The sequence below is a fragment of the Belonocnema kinseyi genome, chromosome 6 (genome assembly GCF_010883055.1).
Source record: "Belonocnema kinseyi isolate 2016_QV_RU_SX_M_011 chromosome 6, B_treatae_v1, whole genome shotgun sequence".
Lineage (NCBI taxonomy): Eukaryota > Metazoa > Arthropoda > Insecta > Hymenoptera > Cynipidae > Belonocnema > Belonocnema kinseyi.
Genome location: NC_046662.1, coordinates 96,841,881 through 96,855,822, shown reverse-complemented (window position 1 = coordinate 96,855,822; position 13,942 = coordinate 96,841,881). Strand labels below are relative to the sequence as shown.

The window sequence follows — 13,942 nt, the reverse complement described above, 5'->3', positions numbered from 1 at the left end:
AATTTGTAAAAATGTCACTTCTTTTCCTTTTCACCATGAATTAAAATATTTCAGGTACGAAGTAATAATGAGGAGACCAATCTCCATTCATATGCTCTGACTGCGGTAACTGTACATTTATTGCGTTTAAACACAATGCTCACGAGGAAGGGGACATGCGCACTGTCATTTGTTATCTCCTTTTCTGCCGCGAGAAGTGTGCGAGTGAATGCCAGAGCTTGACAAACACGACAGCATATTACCAGAGATGACATTACCTAATATTATACTGTCACATTATTCAGTCTGCACATTTTATACCATTTAATGATTACAATCAAATCTGTATTACTTACCGATACTTTCCAGGTCATAATTTGTCAACTTAATTCTGTACACCCTACCGAAAGAAATCTCTGAGCTTCCTTTAGCGAAATAGATTGGCCCATTTGAGTCTATAAACAAAGTCGATTTGAAACAAAATAGTCTCGGAGATAGTTTGAGAGATTTGGGTCCTTTTCAAGATCCTTGTAGTGGTCGTTTTAAGAGTGGTGCGACGGTAATATAATCTTCCTTTTGTATTCGTCACGTACCGGGCGGGCAGAGTTATTTACAGTAGTTGGTCGTGGCTAATCCGCTCTCCCTTTTTAAATTTCTCTTCAAATTATTAACACTTTTTTTTAATTGATGAATTTTCTCATTATACTTATTTATAATTATAACTTATATACTGATATACAATTTTCTAGTTGAATTAAAAAATGTTGTCCTTTTTGGCGTATCTCATTCCATTTACGAGAAACGTTCTATTAATTTTAATTTCAAGTATTAAAAACAAAGTTAGATATCTGAAGTCATCGAAACTCATAGATTCCGAATTATTATGTTTTAGGCGGTTAACTATGAAATTAAAACAATCTACTTCTAAATTTTAATTCGAAAGCTTAACAAAGGGCCCTTGAGTATCGGCTACTCTATTCAGATAGCCTCTCTGCTTGTTATTTATGATCGTATTCTTATTTCAATTCCTGAAAGGATATTTTAAAGCCTTCAGACCATTTAAACGAGCTTCCTGGACCTTTAAAAATATCTACCTGAGTGCCTGCGGAGAATTTCTTTGAGATTCTTTGACCTAAAGAATTTTTAGTATATACTCAAAGATTCTTTTCGGTAGGGCAAAACCAAAGAAATAAATAAGCACGTATATTGACAAACTCAATTGACAATATTTACAGGAACATAACCTCAGTATTTAGTTGTCATTCAACACGGCACTCACTCGCTCATTTCTTTCAGGAGAAAAGGAGATAGCAAATCACAGTGCGCATGTCCCCTTCCTTGGAGCATTGGGTTTAAACGCCTAAGTCTGGCAATAAATGTACAGTTACCGCAGTCAAAACTCGACACTTTGTACAGCATGATCGGTCTCCTTATTATTACTCCGTGATTTCAGGGCAATTTGGCCAAAGATATTATTATCTTTGTTTACACTGATTTGTCTGCCACCTCATCTGATTGGTGACATGAACAGATTATAAAAAAATGTTTAAATCATTTTTATTATTAGTTGTTCTGATTTCTCCAATATTAAAAATAAAGCGTTAATCGGCTAAATGTTCTGACCGGAAAAAATGAATAAAAAGTAAAAACAGATTACATAGTGTATTGTATTTCATTATTTTATGTACTATGATGTAGTTTACAACATTATTGCTGCAAAAAATTTCTTGTAACTTCACTATTTAACCGGTCCCTAACGTAAATGTTGCTTGTTTGCTCAGTAATATTAAGTTTCACTTGAATTTCGCGCTGTTTTCAATATATGAGATGGCCGCATCCGTTTATGGTAGCATGCGTCGAGACAAAATTTGAACATTTTTACATGTTTCTTAAATTCCGTAAGTTTTCGTCAAGTCTTAACTTTTTTTCTTCGTTTAATACATAGTTGCGTGTTGCTAATTGCAAATACGCAAATTAATTGTACAAAAGCGGGTGGGAAATCAAAAAAGAAGTGCAAAGCAAAATTTCAGTGATCAAACACCGCAGGCAGAATGGAATAGTAATGTTGGTATTGTGTGGCAGGGGGACTATGAGGTGGTGATTCTGGTGAAGTGGTGGGGTGAACAGTGGTGAAGTACTGCCAGGCCAGGCCCAGGCCCTCCGTTCACGACGAAAGTACCAAACAAAACATGGACGCCATAGAGATAAATACGTCGGAGCCAACGCAAAATGAGGAGGGTATCGTATCTGCGATGGAAATATGCCGTGTTTGCCTGCTTGGAAATGTTGTGATGCGAGACCTCTTCCATGAGAGTGAGGTCAATTCTTTATCCGCTAAGGCCATGAGCTTCGCCAGTGTTAAGGTTAGATACATGTTTTCGAGGTTACCTCTTCATTTCGAGTTGATAAATGATAATCTTCCAACCACATTACGATAACTTAGGGGCGTATCATCATTCCTAATGGTTCCCTTTATCACTTATTGGAAATGTGTTCCCACATTAGTTATATTGCCTTTCGGCAAAGGCATCATAAATATAAACATACTTGCTGTTCTCACCTTTCAAACTAACCATTCGCGTCTATACATTCCGTTCGTGATCTCTAGGTTCAGGCGATAATAATACTAGCTTTAAATACAATTATCTGTAGTTTTAATACTTAGGACGCTCTAGGAACTTTTTTTAAACTTTTATGACAATTACGAATTCTACTATATTCGATAATAGTGTTTTAAATTATAGCATTCTGATGTTTTGGACGTTTGTTATTATTTGCTGAAGAGTGAAACAAAGCTCCATGTTAAGATATATATTTCAATTTTTTTATTGTGTAATTTAACAAAGGCCGAGAGGCTAGTCGTACCTGCCAACGAACTTTAGAAATTTTTTTGGTGGATAAAGGGCCGCTCTGTCCGTCCTGTTATTCTTTTCGAACTTTCCTTTTTGCTGCAGGTACAAATACTTTTTGCATTTGTTGATGATACGGATAATTTTACTTGTTTAAATCGTACTGTCTACTATTACAGAAGTTTCCGTACGACTGCCCCATTTTTGGATCGTCTAGGACTATTGTTACGGAATTTTCTTTAATACTATCTCTGAAGCTGTACTTAAGAGTTGTCAAACTTAGAATTATAAAATTGCTACTTTCAGGTTAAAAATATTGAAAAGATTCATAACAGAATCAATTCACATTGAATCGTTAAAAATAGATTTTTTAATTTTGAATAATTTGAATAATGATCTACAGATCATTTGAAGTAAACAAGTTTGAATTTACAGCGTTAAATGTAAAATTAATCTTGTGAAAGTAATTTCCTTGGAATATTTTATAGCTCATTATAATCGCAAGAACAATGAAATGGAATCTTTCGTTTTTCTAACCATGTTCTGTTTTCCATATGAAAGAATTGAAATTAGTGAATACATTTATGTTGTTATTTTGTAAGGGAAAGTATCCATTTGTGTATTGTTTATCTTTTTTTTTTAACATTAAAGTTCAAAACCTTACAAATTTGAGCAAATATTAAAAGTAAAACCGAATTGAAAATAATAATGAGACTATTTAATTGGTTTTCATGAATAATAAATTGTTTTCTTAACATCTAGATGATACCAGGTGACGGTCTACCGGGACAAGTGTGTTGTGTTTGTGCAGACAAACTGGAATCAGCATACGACTTTAAATTGCAAGTCGAACAAGCCGACAGTGTCCTAAGAGAAAAATATGATACACTTAACATTAAAGAAGAACTATTTTTCAACGATGTCGAAGTTCATTTGGAAGGAGAGAGAACTCGGACGAGGCGTGAAATAAATGACAATGGTGAATATGTGGAAACAACTGAATCACTGCACGATGTTGGCAGAGATACACTTTTGAAGGATCATCTCGCTCTTTTACAAGTCCAAAAAATGGCAGAACAAGAAAGCATGTTGCAAGAAGGTAATTTTATTTGTTATGGAGGTATTTGTTTCAATGTAAAACAAGAGAGCTTTAATAGTATTCTGTTGCAGTTTAATAGTATTGATATGATCACAAGCCTCACAGTTTGTTTCATATTTCTGTTATTGTCAACATTTAGTCGCGTTTTACTCTTTCTTCAATTTTCACTGGTGAGTGTAGATTTTTATAAATTTTCATCAAAGTCGAGACGATTAAACGAAACTAATTTTTTATACAGACCTCACAGACCGGTCCTTATATCCCGTATTGTACCTTATACTCAGTTAAGTTCCAGTAAATAAACCGTTTTTTAGAAGTGATTGAAGTGCTTGTTGTGTTTAAAAAGATTCAAAATTAAATAATTTAAAAATGACAATTTGAAATTGAAAACTCAATTTCAATTTCAAAATTTAAACTACTTAAATTACTTAACGTTTAAAATCGTTTAGAAATTAACAATGTTTAAATTTTCAACTATACTTTTCGAAATTCAACCATTTCAATTTAAATCGTAGAATTTAAACTTATGATAAGGACAAATTCCAAATTCAGCGTTTACCATGAAAATTTAGATTTCTATAATTGTAACCATTACAATTTTTTAAACTTATTCAATTATTTAATAGAAAACTTCTTTTTTTTAAGCTGAGTCTGCAATGTTGAACTTTTTTGGAATATTTTAAAATAAAAAAATCAATATTCGATTAAAAAACTTGAGCTTCATTACAAAATATTAATTTTAAATTGTGAAAAAAATTTCCATTGCAAAGAATTGTAAGAGATTTCAAAGACTTTCATATAATATCTATGAATTTGATCTGATTTAAAGATGTTGTCTATGTACAACTAATCTCAAAAGTTCCCTATCATTAAAATGATTTATAAAATCGACAGCAAAATATCTATTATTAACTTCTGTAAATCTTGATGGAGGCTTCTAAGCACACTTCAGAAAAAAATAATTCAGTTTAAAATTGTTTATTAAACAGTACTTATTTAAGGGTTTAGCTTTTCCTTTCTCTTTGGGGAAAGGTTACAATTTTTATTTAATCCTAATGATCAAGGCCTCATTTTATTCTTTGAAGGATTCTCTACAATTCTATTTTGGTGGTGTTAATTAAAATTTAAACTATGATTGTTTATAACAATAATAACTTTATGATTTCTCAATTAATTTTTTCACAAAATCAACCCAAAATGGAAATTTAGAGAATCCTTCCAAGAATAAAATGAGACCTTGATCATTAGGATTAAATAAAAATGGTAACTTTTCCCTAAAGAGAGAGAAAAAACTAAACCTTTAAATAACTACTCTTAAATAAACAATTTTAAGCTGATTTATTTTCTGAAGTTTGCTTAGAAGCCTTCATCAAAATTTATAGAAATTTATAATATATATTTTTTTGTTGATTTTATAAATAAGATAAAATAAAAAACATAGGCAATTTTTGAGATTGGTGGTACGTAGTGTACATCCTTAAGAAGATTTCAAGGATTGTAGACCAATTTAAGAGATTACAAAAAGTTTTATGAGATTTAAAAAGATTTCAAGCGATTTTGAATAATTTCTAGAGACAATCTAACATTTTAAAAGACTGCAAAAACTTGACAGGATGTCTATGAATTTTATCCACTTTAAGAACTTTTCAAGGATTTTGTGAGATTTTTAGCGTTTTCAATGGGTTTTAAAACATATCAGAACATACCACAAAATTGTAGAAGGCTTCAATGTTGAAATTGAATTTTAGTTGAAAATTGAACTTATTTGGAAATTCATGTACTTTGTTGAAAATTTGTCTTTTTGATAATACATTAATCTTGTTGATGAAAAATTCGTCTTTTTGTTTGAATCTTCGTTGTTTTAGAATTTTAATTTAGTTTAATTTGTTTCTGTTTCCAAACAGTGCGTAATTTATTCATAATTTCTTACTGTTGTCATGATTTTTCGAAAGTTTTTACATTTGTTAGACTGAGCCTATCTGAATTTTGGTTCGTAATAACATTTTACAACATTTTAAAACCTTAAAACAGTTTTAAAAAAACAAAGAAACTTAACAAATAAATTTTTATTTTTTATTCCAAATTATTTTTCCTGTCAAATTATAATTTGCCTAAATTTTTTTTTTGACTGAAAAATCTTTTTTTGGTTGAAAATTTGTCTTTTTGGTTTGAAAATTCATCTCTTTTGGTAGAAGTGATTCTTTTTGTATTAAAAATTGCAACACTGTTTGATTTAAAATTAAAATGTTTGTTGGTTAAGAATTCAAATACTTTATTAAAAATTCGTCCTTCCGGTTGAATTCGAGTCTTTTTTATTTAAAATGGTTTTAAATTTTGTTTAAAACGTACGATGCGTTTGGTGCAAATTTGCTGAGTGGCCGCCGTGCCCCAGGCCATAATGTGAATTTTAATAATATCACTTTTCTTTTAGTAAATTAACTCGTGGGTTAACCTATTTCTACATTGACTTGAATTCTTTTGAAAAAGTTCAGGGTATTTTTAAAGATTCCGAGAAATGTATTATATATTTCAATAATTTGAAGGGATTTTTAAGATTTTAGGGTATTTTTAGTCAATGTATTTTAATACATTTTCCAGAATTTCAGGAAATGTCATCATAGAATTTCACGAGACTTTATAATATTTTGTGGATTCTAAAGAATTTATTCACGATAAGTGAGATATTTTTGTAGGGTTCTAAACATCTAGATAGATTTCAAATTCACTATGAATTCTTATTAATTTGTCCTGGGTTCTTTAAAATTTTTTCGAATTTTTTTAATTACTTGAATTTTCAAAATTTACTCAATCCTAGTCAATTCAATGGATTTTTTTTTAATTTTTAAAGTTTGTATTTATTTGATCCCGCAGATCAATTGATAAAATGGTCAAAGAATTTGAAGCATTTTTTTTTAATTCCTGGGCGCTTTGAAGAGCTTTACAAAATTTCAAGGGATTTTAAAGGATTAAAAATAGTTTATGTTATTTTTAAAGATTCCAAGTAATTTTCAATTGATTTTAATGGTTGAATGGAATTTTAAAGGATATGAAATATTTTAGGAAATTTTAAAGGACTTCACGGAATTATTAATTTCATTAATTTGAATTTATTAAAAATCGTTTAAAATATTTTTGGATAGTACATTTTTCAAATTTTCGGAAGTTACGGAACGATTTTACAGAAGGCTTTACGATATTTTAAAATATTTCACATTATTTTCTAAGATTTCCGAGGATTTCAATGACTTTAAGGGATTTTAAAGGTCTCGAGATATTTTAATACTCTTTTCAGAATTTCAGAAAATATTATAAAATTTCACGGGATTTTATAATGTTTTAGTGGATTTCAAAGGATGACAAATATTTTAGACAATCTTAAAAGATTACAAGGAATTTTTAATTTATTTAAATAATTTGAAAGGATTTAAAAGGGTTTCAAATATTTTAGATTAAATTATTTCCTATCATTTCGGTAGATATGAAACAATTTTACAGGACCTCTAAAGTTTTATGATATTTTTTTTAATGTTCTCAATGTATTTTAATAAATTGTCCAGAATTAAAGGAAATATCGCCAGATTTCACGGGATTTAATAATATTTTAGTGGATTTTAAAGAATTTATTCCAGAGAAATGAGGTATTTCGTAGGCTTTGAAAGATGTTATGAGTTTTGAAATTAATTTTTGGAAGTCGCTCTGAATTTTTGTTAAATTTGAAACTTTTGAAGGTATTTTTTTCAAATTCTTTGGCATTTTCAATACTGAATTACTTTACGGTATTTAAAAAAATACCAAGGAATTTCCCAGAGATTTAAACCATTTCAAGTTTTTCCAAGGGCCATAATCATTTTAAGGAATTCTACTTTTTAATTGATTTCGAAAAATTCATTCACAAGAAGTGAGGGATTTCGTAGGGCTTCAAAGATTGATGAGATTTTTAAATATTTCTTACAATTCATTTGAAAGTCGTCCTGAATTCTTATTAATGTACCCTGAATTCTTTTGAATTCTTTTATATTAACTCAATTCTACTTAATTTAATTAATTTTTCATATTTTTGAATGGTTTTTAATTCACTTGATTGCTTTTTAAATTAATCTTGATTTTTTATGAATTTAATCTAATTGTTCTCATTTTCTTTAAATTTCTCTAAATTTCCTCAAAGTTTATTGTAATCAATCGAATTTTTTAGATTTTTAAAATTGTTTCGATTCGTTTGAATTTACAACTTGAGCTGTTTTATAGTCATTAGTCACTTATTGTGTTAGAAATTAGAAGGGGTTTCACGATTTGAAGAGATTTGATTTTTTCTGTGTAATACTCTTGATTTTTTTAATTTACTTGGATTCTTATAAATTCACTCAACTCTATTCAATTCAGTGGATTTTTTGGAATTCTTTCATGTTTTTATTGAATTGATCCTAAATTCTTTTTACCTCATCTTGAATTAATATTTATTTCATAACATTCTTTTGAATTCCCTTGAATTTTTTAAAACTCATTTCAAAGTTACTGAATTCAATGAAGTTTCTTCATATTTTAAAATTGTTTTCAATTCATTAAAACTTTTTTAATTCACCTAGAATTTTTATAAATTTCATTGAATTCTTCTCGTTTATTTTAAATTGATCTAAATTAGTTTCAATTTTATGAAAATCAATGGAATTTTTATTATTTTTAAAATTGTTTTCAAATCATTTGATTTCTTTGAAATTTAACATAAAACAAAATTTAGGAAAATGAACGGACTAACTATAATTTCAAAATTTGTTCCTTGAATGGAATAATACGGTCGATTTATTTGTGTGCTATTTTTTTCTATAGTGTGGACTGTGAAGCTTGAAATAATTTAAAAGATGCAGAAAGTGCAAAATTGGTCATGGGAAAGTGAGAGAATTTCAAAACTGGAATTTTTAGCAACCCTGTTCTGTATTTTATTATTACTCCCTCTAGTGAAACTGTTCTAATCACGAACTTGTTTGTTCGCTTCATAATTTAAGGCTCGCTTTATTTTACATTAGATAGAATTCAACAATCTAACACCAACTGTAACAAGCATATTTCACTCATTAACTTGTACAATTAAAGGTTTTTGTTCAGATGTAGAACACTTGCAAGAACATCTTCAAGAAGACTTGCAAGAGGAACACCTACACGAGGAACATTTACAAGAAGAGCACTTACAAGAGGAACATTTGCAGGAGGAACATCTGCAAGAGGAAGATCTCCAAGAAGACTTGCAAGAAGAGCACTTGCAGGAGGATCATTTAAACGAGGAAGACTTGCAAGAAGAACACCTTCACGAAGATGATTTACAAGACGAGCACTTACAAGATGAGCACTTACAAGAGGAGCACTTACAAGAGGATCACTTACAAGACGAACACTTACAAGAAGAAGACCTACAAGAAGAGCATCTACAAGAAAACGAAATCGTTGGAATACACAAGGAATCCGATGAAGCAATCTTACAGTTGGAACAGATTTCGCAATCTGTGCATCACTTTGCCGATCAGAGTGACATCAAGGATGAAGGACTTCATGAAACAGAATCTGCAAACATGCAAGTGCAAACATACCTTGATCAACCAGATTGCTCTCAGATGAGCGACGATGATTTTAACAACGACGAACCCTTCGCTGCTACTCAAGAGTCTATGGAATACACGTCATCCTTAGCGAAAGAACGAGAAATAGATCAAGAACAGGATCAGGACCAATTCCAACAATCGACAGAAGACACATCTGTTGAGCAAGTAAATCTCAATTTGGAACAAGAATCGCCTCAAAGTGAAACTCGTAGAAGCAAACGCAAAATCTCTCGTCGTTCAACTACCTCTGACCACAACTCTGACGAAGAGAATTATTTCGAAAATCTGAATCTCAGTTCACGTCTGAAGAAGACTCAGATGGATAAATCAGAGAAGGTCTTCTTCATGTGTTACCTCTGTGACAAGGAATTTCTCTCCAAGGAAGTTTTAAAAGAACACATGCACTCGCACGAGGAAGTAAGAAGAACCCTTTCCTTGAAAAAGGTGGGAGACAAGCCTCAAAAGGCCACGACACTGCAGAAAATAACAGCATCACAAAAAGTAACCACGGCGCCGAAACCGTCGACACCTCTGAAATCTGCTCCTCCTATAACAATGCCACCATCGGGAAAGAAACCGAACAAATGTCCTCACTGCGGAAAAGAGTATCTCTATATAATCTCCTTTAATAAGCATCTGAAGCAACATGAAAAAGAAAACGGCGGCATGAAGAGCGAATCAATGCCACTAGAAGTTAACTTCCGCGTGGATGACGATTCTGTTGATTTTCCCGGTTACGCGAACCCTCCCGGTTCTGATGACGAAATAACTGAAACGTGCACAGATTCAGACGCAGAAGGAAAGGGGGACGAACATCAATGCAAGAAATGCCCGGAGAAATTCAACACGAAACGAGCACTTCGGAAGCACGCCATTAAACACATAAGTTTGAAATGCTCAGTTTGTGAGAAGCAATTGGACACTATGGAAAAGATGAAGGAGCACCGCACCCAACACGTGACCGAAGGTGTTTTGACGGAAGAAGATTTGAAGAAGGACCTTGAGAACTTTATAGATCTTTTGCAAGATGAGGACGAAGATGATAAAAAATCGCTCTCGAAACAAGAGACTCACAGCGGAAAGAACAGTTGTAAAATCGTACAAAAGCACTTGGAGCAGCACGGGAAAATTAAGTCCTTCAAGTGCACCCAGTGCAATAAAACTTTCGGCAACGAGCTCACATTGCGTAATCATTTGATAGCAACGAATCACAAGACCATCTTGCACGGTCAAGAGTACGATCCGAACAAGAGAATTAAACGAGTCGCGGCAAAGGCTGCACAGAAGATCATCGACAAAATCAAAATCGAGGACGAGAGTGATTATGAAGAGGAGGATACGAAAAGTAAAGATAGCAACTATCGGGAGGAATCAAAGTCGCCAGGTAAGAGAGCTTATAATAAAAAAGTTTTGGAATGCGCGACCTGTTATAAGAAGTGCAGTTCTAAGCAATCCTTGACGAAACACATGGAGCAGCATGTCAAGGATGAAAAGGGAGATAAAGACAAGATGAAACAAGATAGGTCAATGAAACAAGATCCTGACAGAACACTGGATGACGACGATGACGACGATGATCTAGATGATGATTTCGAAAGCGGTCTGGATTGGCCGATGGACACTCACGAGTGCCCCACTTGCAAGAAGAGATACAGTACCAAGAAATCTTTACTAAGGCACCAACTTTTACACGAAGAGCCGAACTTTGAGTGCGACATCTGCAACGTGAAATTCTACCGTAAGGATAAGTTAAAATCCCACTACGATAAATGTTCGGAGAAAAATCCGGACCAAGTGCGAAAGTGCAACATTTGCGGGGATAGTTTCGAAAATAATGAAATCCTGCGCGAGCATCGAGCAAAACACGTGACTGAGGGAATTTTGACGGAGGAGGATTTGAGAGAGATCGAACCTAGGCCTGAGGAAAGAAGATCGGGTGAAAAAGTTGCGAGAAAGAGAAGGACAGACATTGTGGGTCTCGAGTGTACAGAATGCAATAAACAATATACTTCTCGAAAGGGCCTCTTGCGCCATATCCAAGTCCACGAAGGCAAGAAATACCTCTGCGATATTTGTCCAAAAAAATTCTACAGAAGGGAACACCTGAAGATTCACGTAGCCAAGCACAACATGATCAAGCCTTACAAATGTAATCGGTGTACGAAGCGTTTTATCAAAGAAGAACAGCTGACAAACCATCTGTCGAAACACGACAGAACCTTCAAGAAAAACAAGGAAACGGATAGTTCGAAGAGATTCCTCTGTGAAATCTGCTCGAAAAGTTTCACTCAGTCAACGACTTTGATTGCACATCTTAGAGCGCACAACGGAATCAAGCCTTACGTTTGCGAAGTTTGCTCGAGACCTTTCACGACAAATGCTTATCTAAAGATGCATATGAGAACGCATACGCAGGAGAGACCTTATAAATGTCAGGTCTGTAGTAAGGCTTTCGCTAGAGCTGATACCTTGGCTAATCATCTGACCTCTCACACTGGAGAGGCCAAGTACCACTGCAAATTCTGTCCGAAGAACTTCAGAAGATTGAAGTCTCTGAAGGAACACGTGTTTATCCACACGGGACAGAGACCTTACGCTTGTCCGACTTGCGATCGCAGGTTCAATAATAATGGAAGTCGATATGCGCACAGTAAAAGATGCAAACAAAACTTGCTGCAGAATCAGAGTCGGGTTCAAATTTTACCACCACCACCTCTTCAGATGCAACAGAGGATACATCAAAGCCTCGTCCAGTCGCCAATGATCAAGTCGCAAAATATTAAGACGATCACGATTGCCAGACAGGAGCCCATGACAACTCAACAGGTTCTGCAGCATCAGGAAATTCTAATGCCACTCATTTTACCCTTGACAGTGACGCTCGCCGACGTGGGGGAGGAAGTAATTCTACCGGAAGGTACCAAGATCTTCACCACATCTTAATTTGAATAGAATTCCGGGGAATGATGCGTTTTCTGTGAAAATAAGTTACAAGTTTCCTGGACAAGTTCATCTTGACTTCTGAGTACGACTTGTGTGCGATAAATGTCCTTTGTCAAAACAAGAAGGATCCAACAGACGTTGAAAGAAAGCGAGAGTGAGATACCTTCCATTTTTCAATACCTTTTTCGTAGCTTTATAAGGGTGAGAGAATAGACACTGTGAAAGTAGTTCAAAAGGAGGAGAAAATATATAGTAGTTGAATTCTAGCAGTTGCTTGAATTAAAATTAGGGGGTTTGTTTTTTCATGTGACGAAAATCTAAAAGTGATCTTTTTATTAATTAAGGTAAAAAAAAGCGATTGCTAGAAACTCACTACATATTGGATACAGTCTCTTGTAGTTCATACATTTTTCTTCAATGAAATTTTCCCTACAAGAAAAGATTAACGATTGAATTACTTTATAAGAGATTACTTTTTGTTAATTTCATTTTTCAGATCTAAACAGCTTTATTGCAGAATGACTGGGAATTATTGTCATTCGACACACTCATATTAAAGCAATGTGAAATGAAAGCTTGAAAAAATTATGCTTAATTTGAGAATATGTTTGTTTATTACACTTATAATTTTAATTCATAAAGTTTCATGAGTTTATGACCTTCCTGTTTGTTCAAATTTGATTGAAAGGTGGAAATTTGGCTTATGGATGAAACTTGTTTTTTTTTTTTTGCTAGATTTATGATGGGGAATAACTTACAAGTTACAATACAAAATATGGACTAAAGACGATGTCAGGGTACAGTACTAAACCACCTGACGGCTCAGCTTAATCTTCCTATTGTAAAACGCTCGAACTCGAGCTAAAACTTTGTATGTAATTCTGTATACAGTTCTTGGATAATTTATTAACGTATTCAACTGCGTAGATATCTGAGCAACTATTATACTGACTATTAAAAATGACCATTTCTTTTTCAAGATTAAGATAAAAAAGAATGTAGAAGATTTTTAGGATTTTTTTTTATTTTGCAGAATTTTTTCGAAGTTTTACGAAAAATTTGAATAATTTTTAAATGTATTCAGAAAATTATTGTAAGTTCTGAGGATTTCGAAATAAAATTTTTAAGTTTTTTCAAGATTTTAGGAATTTTCACGTTAAAAATTTTCAAAATAAAAATTCAAGAGTTAAAAATTTAACTTTCAATTTTCAGTGGTTAAATATGGAAATAAAATTTTAATTTAATTTTGAACTGTTGAAAATTGAAGACAATTTTTTATTTATTTTTTGACTGAAATAAAAAATGTAATTTTCTTCAGTTTTCCACGCTTAATTATTAAACTGTAATTGAATAATGAAACTGTAATTGAAACAAATTAAAAATATTATTCAATTTTCAACAGTTGAAAATTAATTTGAAACTTGATTTCTATTTTTAACAACTGAATTGCCAGCAGATGGCAATTATGTTTTTAATTGTCT

The 13,942-nt window shown here is 32.5% G+C and overlaps 1 protein-coding gene across 2 annotated transcripts; it reads left to right on the top strand.

The window, feature by feature from the left end:
* The first annotated feature begins 1,855 nt into the window (after positions 1 to 1,855).
* On the top strand, positions 1,856 to 13,475 carry LOC117174890 (zinc finger protein 91-like). Of its 2 annotated transcripts, none has more exons than XM_033364314.1 (3): positions 1,856 to 2,342; positions 3,591 to 3,927; positions 9,028 to 13,475. In XM_033364314.1, exons 1-3 carry the CDS (start codon positions 2,169 to 2,171, stop codon positions 12,459 to 12,461), a joined length of 3,945 nt encoding a protein of 1,314 aa, XP_033220205.1. In that variant the 5' UTR covers positions 1,856 to 2,168; the 3' UTR covers positions 12,462 to 13,475. The 2 variants fall into 2 exon arrangements, with proteins under 2 accessions (XP_033220205.1, XP_033220204.1); XM_033364313.1 differs by having other exon boundaries at positions 1,857 to 2,342; positions 9,016 to 13,475.
* Positions 13,476 to 13,942: the final 467 nt, after the last annotated feature.

Coding starts and splice junctions, on each gene's coding strand:
- LOC117174890 (XM_033364313.1), top strand. CDS start 2,169: ATGGACGCCATAGAGATAAATACGTCGGAGCCAACGCAAAATGAGGAG. Junction 2,343..3,590: donor TGAGCTTCGCCAGTGTTAAG/GTTAGATACATG, acceptor CTTAACATCTAG/ATGATACCAGGTGACGGTCT. Junction 3,928..9,015: donor AGAAAGCATGTTGCAAGAAG/GTAATTTTATTT, acceptor GTACAATTAAAG/GTTTTTGTTCAGATGTAGAA.